We start from the raw sequence: 21,311 nt of genomic DNA, 5'->3' as shown, positions 1-21,311 counted from the left end.
TTCTTCTTGACCCAACCTTTCGGACAGCATTGTAAAATTCCAACATCTGCCCTGGTGATGAACACTATAAGGCTGGATGAAACATAGGTAGACGAAGGAAGAAGAAGCAAAACATGGTTAAATACTCCCAATGCCAAACAAGACACCTATGTAGATTTTCGTACTAATTTATACTTATTTTATTATTTACGTTCATCACTTAGTGTGGATTTTCATTTTTTTTCTTTGTGTAGGGAAATTTTTAGCAACTAAACAATCTTAATCTTAATATATTATAATATGCGTTTGTTTGCGCTCACAAATGTTTGTTCTTATTAGTGCCAATAATGGCAAAAGAAGTCGCGGGACCGCACTGCAGTTTTTTAACACTATCATTGTGGTATACAGTAGTGAATGATGGAAGATGTCGGAGACGCCCGAGAAATACATTAGCAATAGCGAAGTATTATGGAGTCCACTAGTAAATAATATAATCATTTTTTAAACCGTCTCACGTCCATACTCGTACATATATTAAGTATTCAAATTATCAACATTAAATTTACTCACGTTTATATTCTTAAAATGCATAAATAAAATAAAACATAAAAATGGTGCCAAATGGAAACATACTGCTAGTGAAATCTTCTTTTATCTTTTTTTCATCAATGCTATTTCTATTTATCTGCAAACCGGTTTGCTACCATTATTTTATCGTAATATAATTCTTACTTGTTTTAGGATGAGGAGTACGCCCCCGTGCGCAGGGGCCCTTACGTCAATCCGGCTTTTGACCGAGATGAGGCTACAACGGACATACAGTAAGGCTTTTTTTTCGTTGTACCTACTTATTTTGAATTATATATGATTGCGAAAACAATTAAAAATATGTTGACTGGTGATTCTATGGCGAAAATTAACGAAAAATAATTGTCATGCCCATACCGGTGCGTGCGCATTTTAAGAGAAAAATTATATAATATGTCAAAATATTTCACCAACAAATGTAGATATAATATGTTTCGACGCCATCTAGTGAAAAATTTAGCACTAACAAAGTATTTCCTATAAAAATAAATTTGGTTGTTTACAGGTGAAAAAATATATAATAAGCAGTAATTGTCGATTTAAGTACTTGTACATTGAATTATTTAGCTCAGTAATCTAGAGCACCTGCTCGGACATCAGAAGGTGCGAGTTCAATTCCCTTCGACGGCATTTATTTTTACTCGGGAGATATTTTCCATTTGTATGGATTTCAGTCGAGTAATTAATGCTTATAATAATTTGTCAGAAAAATAAGAGTTTTAACGTGGCTATCGGCAAAGTGCCTTTACATATTTTGGATTTAAAATTATATAAGGGATATAATGGATAATGTAAGGTGTGGGAAAATAATGGATCTAATTAAAACATAGACTGACTGATACAGACCAAATATTCAACAACTGTGACGTACTAGATATACGCCAATTATACCTTAAAACACTACTAAACTACATTTTTGACAAAAAAAATAATTTTCACCATACACAAAATAACACTAACAGACCAGTTAGACAAGCGTACAAAGAAAACATAAAAACTCCGACAGTAAATTCAAGCTTTGGACAAAGACACTACCAATACCATGCAATAAAAGCTTTCAACAGTTTAAAACTTGAAATTAAAATTGAGAAAAATAAAAATAAATTCACACACAAAATTACAAAATGGATTAAAAAAAAAAAGACAATATTACCAAAATTTCATAGCATAAAATAAAACCTACACGTAACACACAAAATCAATATAAACACACATCACACACAAGATTATTTTCAATGTACTATTTTTTAATTTTAAATATATTATTATGTTTTATGTATTTTTAATTTTAAATGTATAATTTTTCTCTTTAAATGTATTATTTAGTTTATATTTTCATATTATAAAATGAAGGCCTCAGCACGGGCAAGCCAGCCAGTGAGGCCTACATTACTGGAAAACTTAAATTGTAAAAAATATTGTACCTAATAAAAATAAATAAATTAAACTGTTGTTTTGATAAAATCATAGTTAGTAAAAACAAGGAAAACATTATTAGTATAAAACCGCGGGCACAAAAGTGTTCACAACATTGTTCACTCATAATACTGCAAATCGCATTTACGCACAGCGGCACTTCACCTCTATTTCTACCAACACAAACGCATAACTTTCTTTGGTTCCGTCTCTTCGATAGTCCCTGCAGCTCTATCGCAGGTCAGAGACAGTCATGGACCATTTCTCCCTCTATATCTTTTATATATTGATAAAATTGTAACTTTTGTGAAGTGTGAATATGAACTACATTGTTTTATATTGTATTGTATTCAGTTTTTCCCCGATGGATGGGGGCAAGGCGGGTCTGGACAACCCAGCCTTCACCGTAGAGATGCAGGAGGCGGGGTCCATCAGGTCAATTGACTACGATCCCTACGCCAACCGGGTAGTCGAGCATCCGACAACGTGAGTACTTAACTATTAACATATTACAGTAGAGTAGGATTTATTCTTTGATTTATGGGATTCCTCCAAAAGACTGCCTAACTTATTTCCTTTGAATTTCTTATTGGTACCTACACTGTTTCTTTTATGCAACACTTTTTTGGATGTCTCCACTTCAGTTCCAAGAGCTTAACAAATTTTCGCCAACTTAAAAATTTATTACACTTATTTATTTGTGTATACCCCTATTGTAAGATGCCACAGGATAAATAATATATCACATATCGCTAATGCAATTGAAAAAAACTTATCATCATTTGTCACGTTTTGAAAAAACCGGGTCTGAAGATTATTTGACGTTTTTTTTTCTTTAATCAGAATAAAAGTGTTTTTTAATAATTTTTACATTACAAATATATTAAGCTCGTAATAATTGATAATTGCAACATGTTGTTTTTTAATACAATAAAGTATTTGAATTAACTTTTTTAATTAATATCACGATTTTCGCACTTGTGGTTTTATTGAATTACATGAGCGATATTGTCGAAGAATTCAGTGTTCAACACCAAAATCTAGCTTTTTTTCATGGTGACCTGACAATGAATTAGACTGATTTATTTATACACACCCTATAATTAGAGATCAGTAATTTTGTGTAAGAAACCATTGTAAGTTATCAAAGTGGCAAGAATATTTCAAAAACATCACTTTTTATAGTCAAAATACGACACATTCAATAAATGTCCTTTTTTTTGAGAAATGCAATCTTTTTCGTATATTTTTTCAGCAACTCAGAGACACTGCTCCATCTGCTGAAAGGCAGTCTGGGCACCGGTATCCTGGCCATGCCCAACGCCTTCTCGCAAGCCGGCTATATCGTGGGCTCCATCGGCACCATCGTCATCGGCCTTCTCTGCACCTACTGCATACACATGTTGATCAAGTGCAACTACGAGCTGTGCAAGCGGCGACGCATACCCTCGATGACCTACACGCAGGTGGCTGAAGAGGCTTTAAAAGAAGGACCCAGTTTCCTCAGGCCGGTGTCCCACTATGCAGCGTAAGTATAATAATGATTTTGATCCAACTTTTTCCACCATTTTTATTAGTCAGGGTCTTGCAGTTTTATGAGTAAACTTAATATTTTAATTTACATTTCAATAAAATAACAGTCACGGAAAGACTTGCAGATGAGAAACATCGATATTGATGTATATTTTTAACAGGGGGCATTACACTTACTTGTGATGGTTTTTAATTTTCACTTCACTGACATTATTAATGGCGCTCTTGTCTTCGAATTCACTCCGATATACCCAATTGTTAGAAGAAACGACAAAATAGGCGGAGAGAGGAGAGCGATGAGTTTAGGCGGCAGGGCGGAAGAAGCCGACGAGTCACGAGGCTGGCCGAATGAAGCGTAGTTCGGTCGTCACGTTTGCTACGCAAGACTAGGTATTTACCCCCTAAGCGCCCCAAAAGATGTTTCACATAAAAAATATACGTATTTGACATTTCATAACAACACGAACACCAAACCAATACGTAATATGAGAATGAAATTCTGATGCCTAAGAACTCTTTCTCGAGCTTTATAAAATCCATAAGACTGTTAAAAAAACTGAAATTAAACACCTTCATTGTTTTACATAATTCTTTTGAGAGTAGCTCAGTTCCTCCAATGATTTTTTACAAGGGTTGTCGTTGTTTTTAGCAATGTTTGCTTGCTGACCAGGGCCGGTCTTGTGCTGGCGCATTTGGAGAAGTCCGCTTTGCATTAAGCACAGTTCTCTTGAGGTTTTCACTAGCGCCAGGAACCATTTCCACATAGCGGTGTTCAATTTCCTATATATCCGAGCACTCTTCTCATTTGGCTGAATATTGACATAATAGTGTCTATGTGACTTCATCGTCCTCACATCCAGAATAGTGTGTGATTTCCGCTCCCAAATGTTGAATGTGTCGCCTGAGGTGGCAGTAACAACAATAGTCCTAAAGGATACCTCAGTCAATTCTGTCCAAATTGAGTGTTAGCCTCATTGTCTGTCACATTTCGACAGTTTTCTCTCAATCCCATTAATGCTGGTATGTGACCCACTTTTCAGTAGGCGCAGTTCCATTAAATTAATATAATATTTTATTTTAGCATCATCGTGAACGCGTTCCTCCTCACCTATCAGATCGGAACCTGTTGCGTCTACGTGGTGTTTGTGTCTGAAAATCTCAAATCCGTGATCAACCACTACACCGGCGCGGATACTGATGTGAAGATTTACATGTGTATCATAGTACTGCCTCTGATCCTGATCAACTGGGTACGCAACCTCAAGTACCTGGCGCCGTTCTCGACAGCCGCCAACCTGATCACCGTCGTGTCCTTCGCCATCATCACCTACTACATCTTCAGGGAGCCAATCACCCTGGCCGGGAAGGAGCCAGTGGGAAAACTTGTGAACTTCCCTCTGTTCTTCGGAACTGTGCTGTTTGCGCTTGAAGCCATTGGCGTTGTAAGTATGATTATTTTCATTTTATTTTTTATTTGCAGATTTTTATTTATAAATTTTAAGGTTAAAAAGATAATTCACTTTTTTTCTTGGTCCTCCTCACTAAGGGTTCATGTGCCGAGGCGGACTTGGTTTTAATAAAATTCTGAATGTGTTGAATACTTCATCTTTTTTGATATTTATTTATTTATTTCACGCCTATTAAGGCTTTTACATACATATATATAAAAAATATTTACGAAATTATACATGAAAATAGTGCAGGAAACGACTATTAAAACAATTGCAGAAAAATAAATATAAAGTCAAAATATCACTCAACTTGATCTACACAGAATGCAGGCACATTATAAAAAATCCAAAATATTTTTTTCTATTTCAGTTGACAAAATTATTATATGTTAGTCAAATCAAATTAAATACCTTTATTAAAATATTCCACTACTCGATGAAAAAAAAACTTCAATAGGGTGTGCTTATATATTGAAATTGATGTACTAAATATATCAACAACATCTGAGTATTTGTTTCCTAGCTGTTGAATCCGTCGCATAGGAGTATGATATTGGGACGTTGACATAGAATTGCTACAATAATATGGTAGGTACTGTCTTGAAACCGACCTGCTTGGAGTATGAAAAGAGATTACATGTAATAAATCAGGGGTATCAAACATTGAATTAATGATTTTATACAAACAGGTTAAATCGGAAATAATTCTGCGATCAGATAATTTTATTAAATTTAATGAACAAAGTAAGTTATCGTAATTTAGGCTTTCTCTAGGAATGCCCATTTTGAAATTTACATATCTTAAAAAAATATCTATAAATATCTAATATATCTTAAAACCTTGTTGAAATTTTTTAATTTCTATGCGATTTTCCCAACGATAAGAAGCAACAGCATTTATTAGGCTTAGGCCTAGTCCTTGGGCAGAGTCAAATTTAAAGGGGAGTGGGAGAATAAAAATGTATTGGTTAAGTGGGCAATGGGCTGACAAATGTTGGGAACCTCTGTGTTGGAGAAATACCGTGTTTATGAATGTTGACGCTATAAGCAAAGAGCAGACACCCGAAGTGCAGAAGGTTCGAATTCAAATCTCAGCTGCGGAATTTTTTTATTCTCTTATAATTTGATGATCTTCTTATTTGAAATTTATGGTGGGTGGTCATAGGTTAACATCAAGCTCTGGGACATTTACTATCACAACTTTAGAATGAAAGAAACTGAAAGCTAAACACCGAAAAGGGAAAAGAAAAAAACACTTGAATAAATTTGAAAAGATTTCACCGTGTCTTCTTTTGGGATACTATAGGGGGGGTCTAATAATATGTACTTAAATAACAACGAATGTTTTCCTCACGTTTAGATTCTCCCCCTGGAGAACGAGATGAAGGACCCCAAGTCATTCGGAGGCAACACGGGCGTCTTGAATCGCGCCATGTCCATCATCGTGTTCTTGTATGTCGGCATGGGCCTCTTCGGCTACCTGCGCTATGGAGAGGAAGCCGCGGGAAGCATCACGCTCAACCTACCCAGTGACTTTGAAGTGTGAGTGTACAATATGTTTTATGTATTAGCGCTACAGATAGTCATATGTCTGCCACAGACTGAGAACTCATGCGTGCAGTGATCAAATATAACCAACATATTAATTAATTAATTGCGACAAAAGTATTAATACTGAGTCATTTAGAAACTCGCTTGTATATAGATTGCATGCAGTTAGCAATATTTTCACCCAGAACACAGGTACCCCCTTATTGGGGGGGATTTTTTTAAATTATATGATATGTCGGATGGGGGGGGGGGGGCGTGATAGGGCGGCTGAAACCCTTAATCGGGCCCTGCTAATATGTTAACAAAACTTTAGAACATACTTGGCGATCCAGTGCTTCCTTAACTATGAATTTTGATTAGACTTTCTCGGCGAATTTATTTTTAAATTCAGGCTTGTAACACAGAATGGGAATTTCAACATTAATACAAAAGTGGATTAACCATTAATCATTGAATTCTTTCGCCTTTCAGGTTGGCACAAGTAGTCCAGCTGACCCTGGCCGCAGCCATATTTATAACCCACGCCCTGGCTTGCTACGTGGCCATCACGATCGTCTGGAACGAGTACATCTTCGTCAGTATTGGAGGAGCCGACCGTCCAGGAGTCATCTACTGGGAGTACCTTTGCAGGACCTGCATCGTTCTCGTCACATGTAAGTGAACATAAAATATAATATGTTTGTGTACCTACCTCAACACTTTAACTCGTGTTTTTTTTATGTAATACGTAAATAATAAATATTATGTTATCCGTATAACATTGATATAAGTCATATAGACGAATCAGATGTTAAATCTTCAATTAATAACATGAAACATACACATTCACTTGGGCCAGACTTTCTTCCAGTATTTTTTTTAAAAGGATGTGTTGAATTTTTAAAAATGCCACTAAGTTTTATATTCAACCTATCTTTAGATACTGGTATATTTCCTGATTCCTGGAAAGTCTCAAAAATTTGTCCCATTTTCAAAAGTGGATCAAAGACATCTGTCGAAAATTTCAGGCCAGTGGCAATACTTTCCGCCCCGGCTAAGTTATTCGAATCGATAATTCATAAACATGTGCTGTTTCAAGTAGAGCCTTTCTTAATATCGGAACAGCATGGGTTTAGAAAAGGTCGATCAACAGATACTAACCTACTGGTACTCACAGATTATGTTTCCAAATCTTTAGATAAGGGCTACCAAGTAGATTGCTCATATAATGATTTCTCGAAGGCATTTGATACCGTAAACCATGACATATTATTAAATAAATTGTCAACTATAGGTTTTTCTTTACGGTTTCTCATATTCTTTGCAAGCTATTTTACTGGAAGAAAGCAATTTGTATCTCATGGAATATTCATGTCAAAATTATTCCTTGTACTCTCAGGCGTTCCACAGGGCTCTAATTTAGGACCGCTCCTCTTTCTAATTTTTATTAACGATATCACAGAAAATATTCTGCATTCCAGGTCACTTCTTTTTGCTGATGACCTAAAACTATTCTTGGAAATTAAAACTTTAGAAGACTGCATTCGACTCCAATCGGACATTAATAGAATTGTTGACTGGAGTAAACGGAATCGGATCGAATTCAATATTTCTAAATGTTTCATTCTTTCTTTCACAAGGGCACGTCATACTTGGTTTTACCGGTATACCATGAATGCCCGAAGTTTAAAACGTGTCTCCACTATGAAAGATCTTGGCATCATGTTTGATAGTAGGCTGACATTTCATGCTCATATCGAAATGACGTGTAGTGCTTCACTGAAAATGCTGGGCTTCGTCCTACGCACTGCGATGAATTTTAGAGACACCCGGGTTCTCCAAGTGCTATACATTGCGTTGGTTAGGAGTAGGCTTGAGAGTGGGTCGGTGGTTTGGAGCCCACATCAGGTGAAGTATTCCCTCATGTTGGAGAGAGTGCAGAAGAAATTTCTGAGATTCCTCTACCTGAGGGAGTATGGCTACTACCCGTGGCTCTATCCTACTGACTTTCTCTTGGGCATGCTCGGTATGAACCATCTACGGGTCAGAAGAGATGTGCATATTGTATCACACTTCTTCAAACTGATTCGTGGATGGTTAGTAAATCCGACTATCATGGAGAGTATTAGTCTCTATGTTCCTGATGGTTATCTCCGTCACCGACAGCATAGACTGTTTTATCTCCCGGCCTGCAGGACTAACTTGCCAATGGTCATGCCGGTGGGGAGAGCAGTCTTGCTGTTGAACAGAATTAATTCGGATATCGACATATTTAGCATCGGTGAAGCTGCCTTTAAAAGGCAAGCTCTATTGATGCTGGTATAGTTTATACACCGCTAACTATTATGTAATACCATTTTACAAATATACTTAAAAACGAAATAAAATGTAATTTTGTAATGTTTTTAAAGGAATAAACAAATTGAATTGAAATTGAAATAGTACCTAACTATCCGACTTTCCACACTATTTTCAAGTCTTGTTTGTTTTTACATTCGAACATTACGGAACATCGTTATTACCTATAAAGCGCATTGTGTATTTTTTTTCATTGTCTATTATTTCTTTAAGTTTCTCACATTATCATCTAAATTATTTCTGGGTGGTGCAAAGAATGCGCGCGTACGGATGGTATGATAAACTCACTTAGCATTTAAAAAACCGGCCGCACAAAGTATAGTCTATCATGCTTCTGAAAAACCAATAAGATAACTATCAAGCAATCGCAATGTTAATATTTGTGATTACATTATGATCATCAAACATACTAATGTCGATTGTCTGTGGGTGATTGTGTATCCCCGTGAAATCTGTGAGATCAATAAACTCAAATTTTATTTTAATTTAAGTGCCATTTTCAAAATAACTGACAAGCGATAGAGTAGATACCTACTTGCAATATAACAGAATATTATTTCAATTGTCTTTTTCAACGCCTGAGGAAGACATGGCACGACCAGGTGAATCAGATACTTGAGTCGGGCCATGTCAAGAGTCAGAATAATAGAAGAGTATGTATGAGACGATGTATGAATGTGAATGAGGCTAGGAGTGTGTGCCAAGACCGAGTTGTTTAACGCTCCTTCCTCTCTGCCTACCCCTGCGGGGAAACGGCGTGATGGTTAGTTAGTAAAGTTTTTTTCTAAATTATAATTATATCCCGTTGTATTTCACGGGTCTGCGCTAGTTTTAATATAAAACACCTTACGTAGGCATCAATTTTTCAGTTTTCTTATTTAATTACGAAATATGAATTAAAATACGGTGTTCTAAAATAAGCAGATAAACAATGTTACCTTTTGGTAAAAGCCGCGTCCCGAGGACTTTCGGTTTCTGTCTTACCCTGTCATCGATCTTTATTGTCTTTGTTTTCTGACATTTCCGTAATTTTGATGACGCAACGTGTGCGCAACATGTGCGAAACGTGTGCGTAGAAACGATTATGAATGGTAGAGAAAAATATAATATTACACTAACGTACAGAATTCCGCGTGCCTGGAGCTAGTGGAATTATGGCATCCTCCTTTGCGGAATGTCTCGAGGCTGGGGAAAGTGTAAAAGGTGATTGAGCAGAAGAAAGGAAAGAAGAAAGTTGGGATGTACATAATCTAATACAGTCTGAGTGATGGTCTCTTCCACTCAGAAGAAGGTACAAACCAAAATAGAGGTCATAACGGGAATGTAGGTAGGTAGTTAACATAAAATAAATTAATTTTCTGATAGGAAGATTGACACTGATTATCGCCCTTCCTCTTCCACTTCCCAACTCCTCTCCCCCCCCCCCTCCCCTCCTTCAGTATCATAATATTCTCCTACTTGAGAATTCCATAGTCCCACCAGGCAGTACTATCTTTTTTCATTTATGTATAAATACAACAGTATTGATTTTGTTGACTGAGGTATAGCAATGTATTTTTTTATCTGCATTTCATCCACTCTTTTATTCAAGCAACGGTTATTAATATTACGGTAACTACCTGCCTGATATAGTTTGAAAATTCTATTTTGGACACAAGATCTACTATTCACAGAACTACTAGGTATTTAGTTATGGCGTGGTGAGTAAATTGTTTTGCACTCATTACACAACAATGGAAGGATGAACGAAGCATTATTTAAATAAATCTTCTCTCTTTCCCAGTCTTGCTTGCCGTGGCGGTACCAGCTCTGGATCTGTTCATCTCTCTGTTCGGCGCCCTCTGCCTGTCCGCCCTGGGCCTTGCCTTCCCTGCCATCATCGAGTCCTGCGTCTGGTGGAACCACATCACCCGCCAGCATCGCATCATCATGTCCACCAAAAACACGATCCTCGTCATCATCGGGTTGTTCGGCCTGGTGGTCGGCACCTACAGCGCCATGGCGGCCATAATTGAAGAATTCTCACGCTAAGCTGAATCTACTCCCTGTGGACATCCAATCGTTAAATGAGGAATTCCATTCAAAGTTAAGGTATTCTTTCTTTTCAACATGTTTACTAATTGAACAAATAACCATATTATGTAGAGCCTTACCTCTCAACAGCCTCCGTGGTCGGTTCTGCTGTGTAATCATTACTATGCGTTACAGCTGATTTGCCTTCTGAACTTGCATAATTATTCTTAATCAATATCTGTTATAAGGCGTCCCGGGGTAAAGTGCGCTAACTTAGGAGAAGTGATTCTAAGTTTGGTAGAAGTAATAAATATAAAAAATATTTTTCGAAATTCCAATGTTTTATTTTACAAATATTTTTCCATAGAAGAATATTTATTTTCCGATTTCATAAAATTCAACTTTTCAACCTTAAAAACTACCTTAAAACGTTGGAATTTAGAAAAAAGTTACTCAATTTTTTACTTCTAAAATCACGTAGAATCATCCCCGAAGTTAGCACACTTGGACACTCTGTATGTAATACATTTTTTGATGGAATTCCTCTTTCACACAACTATTGACCCAAGCAAAGTAATAAGGGAAACTGATAAACTTACATTGCCATATATTAATATTTATAAATCTACCTTCATGTTTGCTTTTTGCTTTCTTTTACAGACCTGTATCAGAAGTAAATCGTCTTCAGTTGTTTACGAATGTTACATTTCTATTTTATTATTAGTATATTCTGCGCTGCGCCAGCTATTATTTATTTAATTAGGTAGGTACAAAGTTGATTTATTCAGTAATTAACTGAAAACTTCAATTTTTAGTTCAGCTAGTCGTGGAAACTGGAAAGAGCCTCTAGTCGCTTCTAGATTTATGTTTTATTTTATGTTCCGTTAAAATATCCATTAATTAAAATCTTTTGGTAAAACTATTATTAATATAACACATTCGTTGATTTATGTGCCAATGTGATTGGTGCTGTGTATGATTAGTGTATTTTTGATAAAAGTGAGTTGTGCTGTCATGTTTGACGTTAAAAGAAATTTACAGAAGTATTAAAATACATTCAAAATTTTTTATATTTCATACTTGTTTAACCTTCCAGATGATTATTTTTTTAATGGTGTTGTTCAAAATCATAATAAAATACCTCAATTGATTTAGGCATTCTTTACTGTTTCGAATAAATTTTTGTTTGTAGAACCTAAAATCTTTCGAAAATTTGTATGAATGGTTTTTCTGTTAAAACTGATAATGAAAAGAAAAATTATTAGTACAATTGTCACCAGATATATAAAAGTATTATACTTTGTTATATTTTGTGCCATAGTTTAAAGTTACCGATTAAATTTCATCCCTCGAGTAATCAATTATTATACATAAGTTCATAAAACCCTTTTACCAGATAAAAACGATAATGATAATTTGTATTAAGTACTGCGTTTAGCGCAATTATAGCATTTTCCAATTAGTTGGATTGTACCAAACTTTTATTTGTGTTTACATCAGCATATAATTTTTCCTCCCCATTTCTAATTAAATTGCTACACGATCAATTACAAGTCTACTAGTTTAAATAATAAAGGATTTATGAAATGGAAACTCGAATCAACGGTGGATCATATTCTAGAATGTTGACAATTATATAATAGTAAATATTTTGTTGGGTAAAAGTGACTCTATAAAAGACTACTTTGGCTAGGCCATGTGATATTATAAGAGGAGGATTTGTGATGGAACAAGTTTGTCAATAGATTATAATTCTTGTCAAACAAATTTGTGAGAGGAACGAAATATGAAGGATAAATTTACGAGTGGGAACAATTTTGATAAGATAGATGGTAGAAAGGCAAATGTTTTCATGGGCAAAGTCTTCCAGAAATGGCAAATTAATATTTTTTTACTGAAATTATCGTCAAAAATCCATGAAATTAAAGCATATAACAAAAGTCTGACTTTTGATGTTCAGGAAATACAAACAACAAAAATTATAATAATTCAATAGTCGCAAACAAGTTTCGTGAATTATTGGATAATTACTGAAGCGCCATTTATGTTAAAAATCACATCAAGGGCGCTGTAACTACAAACTCAAGCTAAACAATATTCAAAATATCTCTCAAATCTGGAGAGTATTGATTTCCAAAATAATCAAATTAATTAAATATTTTGTTTCTTTTGAATGTGTCATTAATTGGTTTGTTTTCTGTTATTTTTATTTTGGCTTTGAGAATTAATCACTAATTCCAAAGAAAAATCTTTCTAGCATAATTTTCTTAGATTATGTAGAGATTATTTTTAGTAAGTGTCGTATCTTTATTGTTGTAAAATCGCTGTGAATGAGGGGAATGCAATTTATTATTTGCACTGAATAATGTTCAGACAAAAAACGGGCAAGGTTTGTTTCAGGATTTCTCTAGTCATTGTATTGAAATATGTGGATGATTATAATGAGTTGTTCAAGAAAAGATTTTTTATCCAGTTTTTTTTTATGAGTGAGTTGCTGTTTATATTTATAGATAAGATTAGTTGCTTATTATATGTGCGCTTCAAATTATATGTGTTAGTTAAGAGCTTGCTTTTTTTTGTTGTTATTGCGGCGAAAAATACTTAGGTTAAAAATTACACCATCAAAAAAGAATCCATAATTCTCAGATCGAGGATATTGAAACCAAACTAGAACCTAATGACTATAGAAATCGTGAAACATCCTTGCAAAAATTTGGAACATAAAATCATTGCTCAAACACAGTGTCCAGTTAGTATCCAGTGCTAGTCATCAACAACAAAGAGCATTACTATTTCAATAAACTATATTATATATTACATTCAAGGCTTTCTGGGGGTATGAATAAGTTATACGAAATAAAGAACATGTATAATTTTAGTATCTGGTTTAATGAGTTTCTGTTCAAAGTCTATAAAAAAATACTTTTTTTTACCAACTGCTTAAATGTTTTAAAAAGCTTTCGCATTTATTTTTTTCTCTCCTAGTAAACATTTACAATCCCAAATCAGAACAGGTTCATACTAATGTAAAATGACAGTAGTGAAATTAGATCGTTATTATTTTTCCTCAATATTGTGTGGAATAATATATGTTCTTCCTATCGATTAGTTTTTTTTTTCGGTATCGGCTGTTATAACTTTACATCAATGGGAGCAGAATAGATCGTTTCTATGATGCTCATTGTACGTAGCAAGCCAATCGTTGTGATAATATTATTATTTATAAGCAGCTGAAAGTAGGTGAAATTAAGTCGATAACTTGCCAGTTTGTAACTAACAAAGAAATATGTAAATTTTATCCTCAAATAAATTTGGCTGTTTGATAAAGTTGTTCGCCAACTCTAAAAAAGATTGTATAACTGTTTTTTTTTTTTTTTTCTGAGCAATATTTGAAAAACCTAAATAATTTTTTTAACAACATAGAAGCATTCCGGCAGTATTCGGTTAACACCAAATTTATTTATTAAGTATTTAAGTATTTTTCAATCCATCCGTTATTTGTCATATTAACGTTATTTTGCAGCACACAATTTTATACCATTAACAATTTATTTTATTTAATCTTTGTTAGCTGTAAGTAAATATATGTAGTATTCTTTGGATTAGAATTAGATAATAGTTCTGGAATTCAAACGAAGTTCAGTTTTGTTCCTAGTATTAAGGTATATCAAATGTGTAATATGAAAAATCCTTTAAAGTTAATACAACAATGTTTAACTCTTTTTGAGTGATATGACATGTACGTTTCAATTCCACGAGACAAATTCAAATGAAATCTTTCTGAGAATTTAGGAATACATACTTACATCTGTTTGTATGCATTGCTTCTTTTAATAAATGTATCAATTGTGATTGTGTTTAATTTTTCATCCATTTTATGTACCCAATATGCTGAACCAAATTATAAATGAAAGAATACAAAGAAAATAGATACAGTCAGTATTTGACTTGAAACAAAGGTTTGGCAGTTTGATTTCTGCCATAGTGTAAACTTGAAATTACAAAAGTTGTGTGCTAATATGTAAATATTCTCCATGACAACAAAAAAGGAAGAGTAAACATTTGGAGTTTGTGTTACAATAGGAATAAGATCGTGGTTTTCCTATTTCAAATACCAAATTATGGTTGGAAGCAGTTGGGACTCTTGTGCGGTTTTACATAATTTTTTTTTAATAATAACTTGTAAAAAAAATCATTGATTTCATTATTATCATATATATTATATCTGCGGTCTGCCGATACGGCTTGAAGTCTGCTACTGACCTCGGAATGGTACTTTTAGTCATCTGCTCCTGCATGTGGTAAATTACTCTCTCTATCGCACATGAAACGTGTGAGCATGCAAGAACAAGGTTCATTTATTGATCCTCTGCCACAAACTAGGCACAAAAATTTCATTATATGTACCTAACTCATAGTTTTAGCAAAACGTGTAAGAGACACCATCTTGTGTCCTGGGGTCTTGTTGCGACATGCAATTGATTACACAAGTCGGTGCCCATGAAACACTAAGATTCATTTGAATGCAAATTCTTTAACACTCTTGAAGAAATAAGTCTCATTCTCTTGTCTAGGCATTTCTCTTTAGATTTCGGCAAGCCGGATTTTAGTAAGAATCTAGTTTAGTGATCTAGAGCGATCATAATGTGAGTCCTTAGGATGAGAGTTCAACCCCGTTAACACGGAGATTTTTTTTTTCATTTCATATAAATACAGCACATACAGTCTGGTTGTGGTTGGTTGTAAAGTTTTTGGGGCCCACAGATTGGTTCTAAAACTGTTGTAAATAATATCCAATCCAACAACGGTAAGTTCAGTAGAAGACATTGATGAAAATTTTTAGGTAGGTACTTGAGGATCGTGGTTTATTAATGATTTTCAAGGTCTTCCACAATGAACTGGTAAATATAACATATTTATATAACAAAGAAAACAACTTTTTTTAGATACTTATAAATGTTTATTATTAAAAAACTGAATTTCATACTAAAGTATTTTTTGATATGAAATCACATTAAAAGTAACAAGGAATCTTAGCAATAATTGATCACAATAGCTTAATTATAAAAGAGAAAAAATATACATAAGTTATCGCCAACCGTGGGACAATAAATGAGGTTCAATAGCTACTAGCTGACTCATAACATTTTAAAAATATATTTCAATTAATATACCATAATATTATATTTGAATTAATTTCATAATCATAGATTTGATTTAACTTCATCATATTATTACATTAAATAAATTTCATTAATGTCATAATATTATGCACGAATTAATTTCATAATCGTACATTTGATTTAACTTCATAATATTATATTTGAATTAACTTCCCAGTAATATATATGAGTTCACTTCAAAAAATATTATATTCGTGTTAACTTGACAATATTACATTCAATAAAACTAAGAAATTATCATGGAGGTGGGGAGGGAGGGAGGCGGCGTTGTTGAAAGCTCTGCAAAGGACTCGTGGAACGAACTGGTAATGAAGGAGCCTGGAAAACAGAAAGTAAAAACTATTAAAAATAATCCAGAACATAATGCAACATATTATACAATGACAAACATCTCAAAACTGACTATTTTCCTCTCACGGTGCAAACACGATACAAACTTTCGGTGCGAAAAAAGGGTCGTATGAACATAAACATCAAGTGACCTGAAATGCACGTCACTACAGTGTTGCCAGTAGAGAGAGAAAGTGTGGCAAGTAGGAACAAAAGGCCTAATATAGGGAATCAACATGCAACAAACATTAATAAAAAGGGCGAAAGAGCTAGCTCTCTCTCCTAATAATGGATCAAGACATCAATGGAAAAAAATATACATTTTATTGATAGATAAAATTCTTCTATTTTCCTTTAAAATATATAAACGTTTAAAAAAAGTACATTATACATATCATTTTAACGTAGACCCTTGAATAACATACAATCATTCTAACATTCAGACAATTGAACACTTTGGTAGATCTAGGTTTTCCTTGTGAGTTGTTTGAATGAGAACAACATAAATACATCATCACAGGAATTCATTCACATGCCAACAAAACATTTGCTGTACGATCCTCATAAAGGCCTAGTTATTTGAACCCATGTAACATTTGACTTGACAACAAGGGTCAAGAATCAACAGCTAACAAAACCGATATTTTCCTAATACACGACGAAACTTGAGAAGGCAGTGATAATAACCAGGCACCTTTTATCTCAGGGCCCACCCTGCTTGGGCCTACATACAAAGGTATTCTTACCTGAGCAAACCAGGAATGGTGCAAGACACTGCTCATAGAAGGTCGATCCTCTGGTTTGGCAGAAAGTAGTTCGCTGATCAGATCTTGAACGACGTTTCCAACTCCCTCGAAGTGTTGTGTCGGGAAACAGAAGTCACACTTGACAATGTTGGTCGTGGTTTCCTCGACTGAATCGTCTAGGAAGGGGGACACCTGGAACACAAAATATAAGGGATTCAAATCAATAAAACTTTTATGTTAAAATAATTTATAATGTTCATCTTGTCTGTGAAAATCAGAAACACTGGAAAGTTTGATAACTAAGCAACACTATCAATTTTTACTGTGCTAAAATCTTTTTAGAGGTAGGTAAGCATTATTGTATTGTGATAACACTGAAAACAGCAAAATGTTTATTACCAAACTCAAAATAGACATCACATAATTATGTTAATTTTTTTTTAATGTGATTTTTTTTAAGAGCTCGTTTTTTTCTGCAAATGGATGCTTTAAAATTGTGTTCATATACAAATTGGGTAAAAATGGTAATCATCAATTAATTGTATTTTTGTATTCCCATTTGATTAATGGAACCATTATAACTAACTAATAACTACACATTTTTAAGTACACATTTTCAACCGAACATATTAGATTTACAGGGATAATTGGATTCGTAGTGATCTATTATACATATTGTTCTATAGATTATAACTGGCCCAATCTGAAATTAATTCTATTGTTTTAAAATATGCAAACCATTTTGGCTGTTTTAGGCAATATACCTGCAAACAGATCTCAAGGCTTCGAACCTGTATCATATAGTTCTGCAGAGTTATTCCAGATTGCAGCCCGCAATTTTGAAATTAATGATAGCCAACCTCTGATAGGAGGGAGTACCATAAAAAGATAAATACATATATCATAAATGCGATGAATACAGAGATGATTTAAAAAAAATGAGAAAAATTTATTCCATAGAATAATAATAACGATAATAATTAATTTTATTCCAGAATGTGGGGAGGTTAGTGGAATCCCACACATCCCATATACATTATTTTATAAATATTAATTTTTTTTGTAAAATAAATATAATAAATTAACAAATAACGACAACTATGCAGGGCGTGGTCTTGAGTGAGTTTGGGCCCAGCGCTCACTCAGGAGTTGCAGGCTGCGGTCACCAACATGTTGGCGCATTAGCCGCATCCTGGCTCCAGTGACCCGGAGTCTCATCAGGCCGGCAAATCCATTTAGTCCTAATTCCGTGAACATTGTCGATGCGCTGCTGTATCTTCGGTATCCAAATATGATTCTACAGGCGTCATTATATTGAATTCGTAGTCGTTCCATTGAGCAACATGTCTCACAACATGTGACACCATGTCTCACACGTATACAGGCCACTACAGAATGCATTGAACAGTATTTTTTTAACAGTAGTGCTGCATTTGCAAAATCTGCGGGCAATCATATTAGACACTATGCTTAGGCTTCTCCTTTGTCGTTGGATATCACCATTGTTCGATAGGTCTTGATTAATAATGTGCCCCAAGTATTTCACGTTTGAACATGTATTTATTCTTGCCTCGTTAAGGTATACGGGGAGCATCTTACTTGTTTCTGGATTTTTTCCATGGTGGAACGCAATCAATTCCATCTTCATTTATTATTTTTTTGATAAATTAATGTTTTAAAGACAAGATTTTATTTATGCATAGCACAAAGGATAACAATTATTTTTATAAGCAATAATTGTTCGCCTGAAACACTCATCCACATTGAAAAAATCTCCTGATAAAAAATACATGACGCCAACGGGACTCGAACCCGTGTCCATTCGATTTCCGGTCGAAAGCTCTGACCACTGAGCTATGGGGGCTTATTTCTTACCCGAGAAAATATTCAATATATGCTAGTGTTTCATTCATGTAAAAAGCAGTAATTGTTGAATGAAACACTAGCATATATTGAATATTTTCTCGGGTAAGAAATAAGCCCCCATAGCTCAGTGGTCAGAGCTTTCGACCGGAAATCGAATGAACACGGGTTCGAGTCCCGTTGGCGTCATGTATTTTTTATCAGGAGATTTTTTCAATGTGGATGAGTGTTTCAGGCGAACAATTATTGCTTATAAAAATAAAAAAAAATAAAAAAAAAAAAATAAAAAAAAAAAAAAAATAAAAAAAAAAAAAAATAAAAAAATAAATAAAAAAAATTCCATCTTCTTCGGGTAGCACATCATATTATGCTGTTTTCCATATTCTTCACAAATGTTTAGCAGTAATCTTAATCCTTTGATCGACGGAGCTAGGAGGATCATGTCGTCCTATTACTCTAAATCATACCACTCTTCTTAAATGTATATGTAAACCATTCTTACCCCACTAAGGAAGACATAGAGCAGTACGCCCAGTCCCCATGCATCTGTGTAGGGCCCTCTGGGACGACCAAGCACAGCCTCGGGGGCGGAGAACTCCAGCTGGGCGGGTGCAGGGGGCAACACCTCTCCCTCCCCGCTGTTGAAGCATGCCACGGCGGCACAGCCCAGGTCGATCAGCTTCAGCTGGGGGGGCCCGGTGGAAGATATGTCCATCATGATGTTTTCAGGCTGAAAATAAGGAAAATGACTTTAATAAAGATTGAGAACATCAATTTTTTTAAAAGAGAAATGTATGCCTGGATTGTTACTTCTAGCAGAGGATTGAATCCACAATTCCTAGATGGAAAATGACGCATTTGTTCACTTGGCTACTAACAGATCAATGATTGATTACAAAAGATTTAAATAAATTTAAAATTAAACAATAACTTTGTAAACATCACTTATAGGTAAATACTTAATGTCGACGGGGTTTCGCTACAACCGTAGCTTCATCAGGACAGTATAATACTAAACCTAAACATCTAAAATATAAATTAACATGTGTTGATATCACGGTAAGTAGACGGTCTGAGCTACAGTGGAAGAGGTAGGGATAGGTGGGAGATTATCTTAGAATATACGTGGATATACACTCGTTTCTCTGAAATCGGATGACTTACTGTATTTAATATACAAAATGAATGTTGATCCTACCCAATTGAGATTTGGCTTGACTTAGTACGGTTGACTCGAGTCCCCGGGGAGGAAGGTTTAATCCTCAGTCAAACCAAAAAAAAATGTATATAATATATACATTTTTATGAGAAATAATATTATGTGTCCACCTCAAGATTGTTTATAAAGCTAGGAAATAACTTTAAAAATGTAGTACGAATCATCATAAACATGCTTAACCATTTTACTTAGATTTGACGTGAATTGTTAGTTAAATAGCAATACGCAGATAGTGTCGTAAAACACGATTATGTAATAATGAATGTTGGTAGATCTGTAAAGGATTGTTGACAATTTACTTTAATGTCCAGATGCGATATGTTGTTTTGATGTAACCACTCCAGGGCAGAGGTCAGTTGTTTAATGTAGCCAGCCACCATTGCTTCATTGTATTCTTCTTTTTCTATCACATAATTGAAGAGGTGAGGGCCACGAATTCTGAAAGAGGTAAAAACATAAATATCAGTGATGACCATTTTCAATCAAGCACTATTTTGTAATTCTTTAGCGCACTTTCTGTTTGAATTTGGAAGTGGAAAAACAAAAGTACGGTAATGCTATTTGCAAGACACGGAAAGCTCTCGCTTGCGTGTAATTAATGTATTTTTGTTTACACTCATTTTTTTATACATATTATAAGAATATGACTTATCTAAAGTATAAGTCGATAATAAAATCGAAGGTAACAAAAAAAACATGCCAATATAAATAAATTAATGGTATGTTTTTTTGTGCATAACATTATTTGACTTTAAGGCTTAGAATTATTTGTATGTTTTTGTAGGTAACATTATTTGACTTTAAGCCCTCAAGTATAATTTAAAATAAAAACAAAAATTGAAATGTACTTATATAAGAGACACAAAAACTGTAAGTAAACATGAACATAAATACAATAGTACATATAAACATTTCATTTAGTTATGTATGCTGCCTTAACTATCCCAGGTATACATGTGCACTGACATTGTCTATTTGGGATTTTATTGTTAATTAAATTTTTCTTTGTTAACTAAGTTTACTAAAAATTTATTAATAAATAAAAAAATTAAATTAAAAACCTGATACTAAAGCATGGATTTAGATTAACCTGTTAACCGGG

General features: G+C 34.3%; 2 protein-coding genes across 3 annotated transcripts in view; one reads left to right on the top strand and one right to left on the bottom strand.

Moving 5' to 3' along the window:
* LOC149412245 (proton-coupled amino acid transporter-like protein acs) overlaps positions 1–14,714 on the top strand; it is an 80,258-nt gene extending 65,544 nt beyond the window's left edge. Inside the window, exons 2-9 of one of the 2 annotated variants that reach the window (XR_016304563.1) lie at positions 721–800; positions 2,338–2,469; positions 3,239–3,511; positions 4,598–4,958; positions 6,328–6,509; positions 6,990–7,171; positions 10,639–10,946; positions 11,529–14,714. Coding sequence is in view for 1 of the 2 variants with exons in the window: in XM_089645759.1 (XP_089501885.1) it covers positions 721–800; positions 2,338–2,469; positions 3,239–3,511; positions 4,598–4,958; positions 6,328–6,509; positions 6,990–7,171; positions 10,639–10,886 (1,458 nt within the window). In the remaining variant the exon portion in view is untranslated. Of the gene's footprint in view, positions 1–720; positions 801–2,337; positions 2,470–3,238; positions 3,512–4,597; positions 4,959–6,327; positions 6,510–6,989; positions 7,172–10,638 lie in introns of both variants that reach the window. The other variant, XM_089645759.1, reaches the window with a different exon arrangement.
* Positions 14,715–15,894: 1,180 nt separating this feature from the next.
* trio (trio Rho guanine nucleotide exchange factor) overlaps positions 15,895–21,311 on the bottom strand; it is a 684,295-nt gene continuing 678,878 nt past the window's right edge. The window contains exons 42-45 of the mRNA XM_089645879.1: positions 20,509–20,647; positions 19,493–19,720; positions 17,128–17,319; positions 15,895–16,369 (exon numbers count right to left, since the gene is read on the bottom strand). Of these exons, the coding sequence (XP_089502005.1) occupies positions 16,289–16,369; positions 17,128–17,319; positions 19,493–19,720; positions 20,509–20,647 (640 nt within the window). The 3' untranslated portion in view covers positions 15,895–16,288. The remainder of the gene's footprint in view (positions 16,370–17,127; positions 17,320–19,492; positions 19,721–20,508; positions 20,648–21,311) is intronic.

The sequence above is a fragment of the Hesperophylax consimilis genome, chromosome 23, assembly GCF_061612785.1.
Source record: "Hesperophylax consimilis isolate HC1 chromosome 23, BYU_Hcon_1.0, whole genome shotgun sequence".
Lineage (NCBI taxonomy): Eukaryota > Metazoa > Arthropoda > Insecta > Trichoptera > Limnephilidae > Hesperophylax > Hesperophylax consimilis.
Note: the sequence above shows the minus strand (reverse complement) of the source record. Positions and strands in the feature narration are given on the sequence as shown.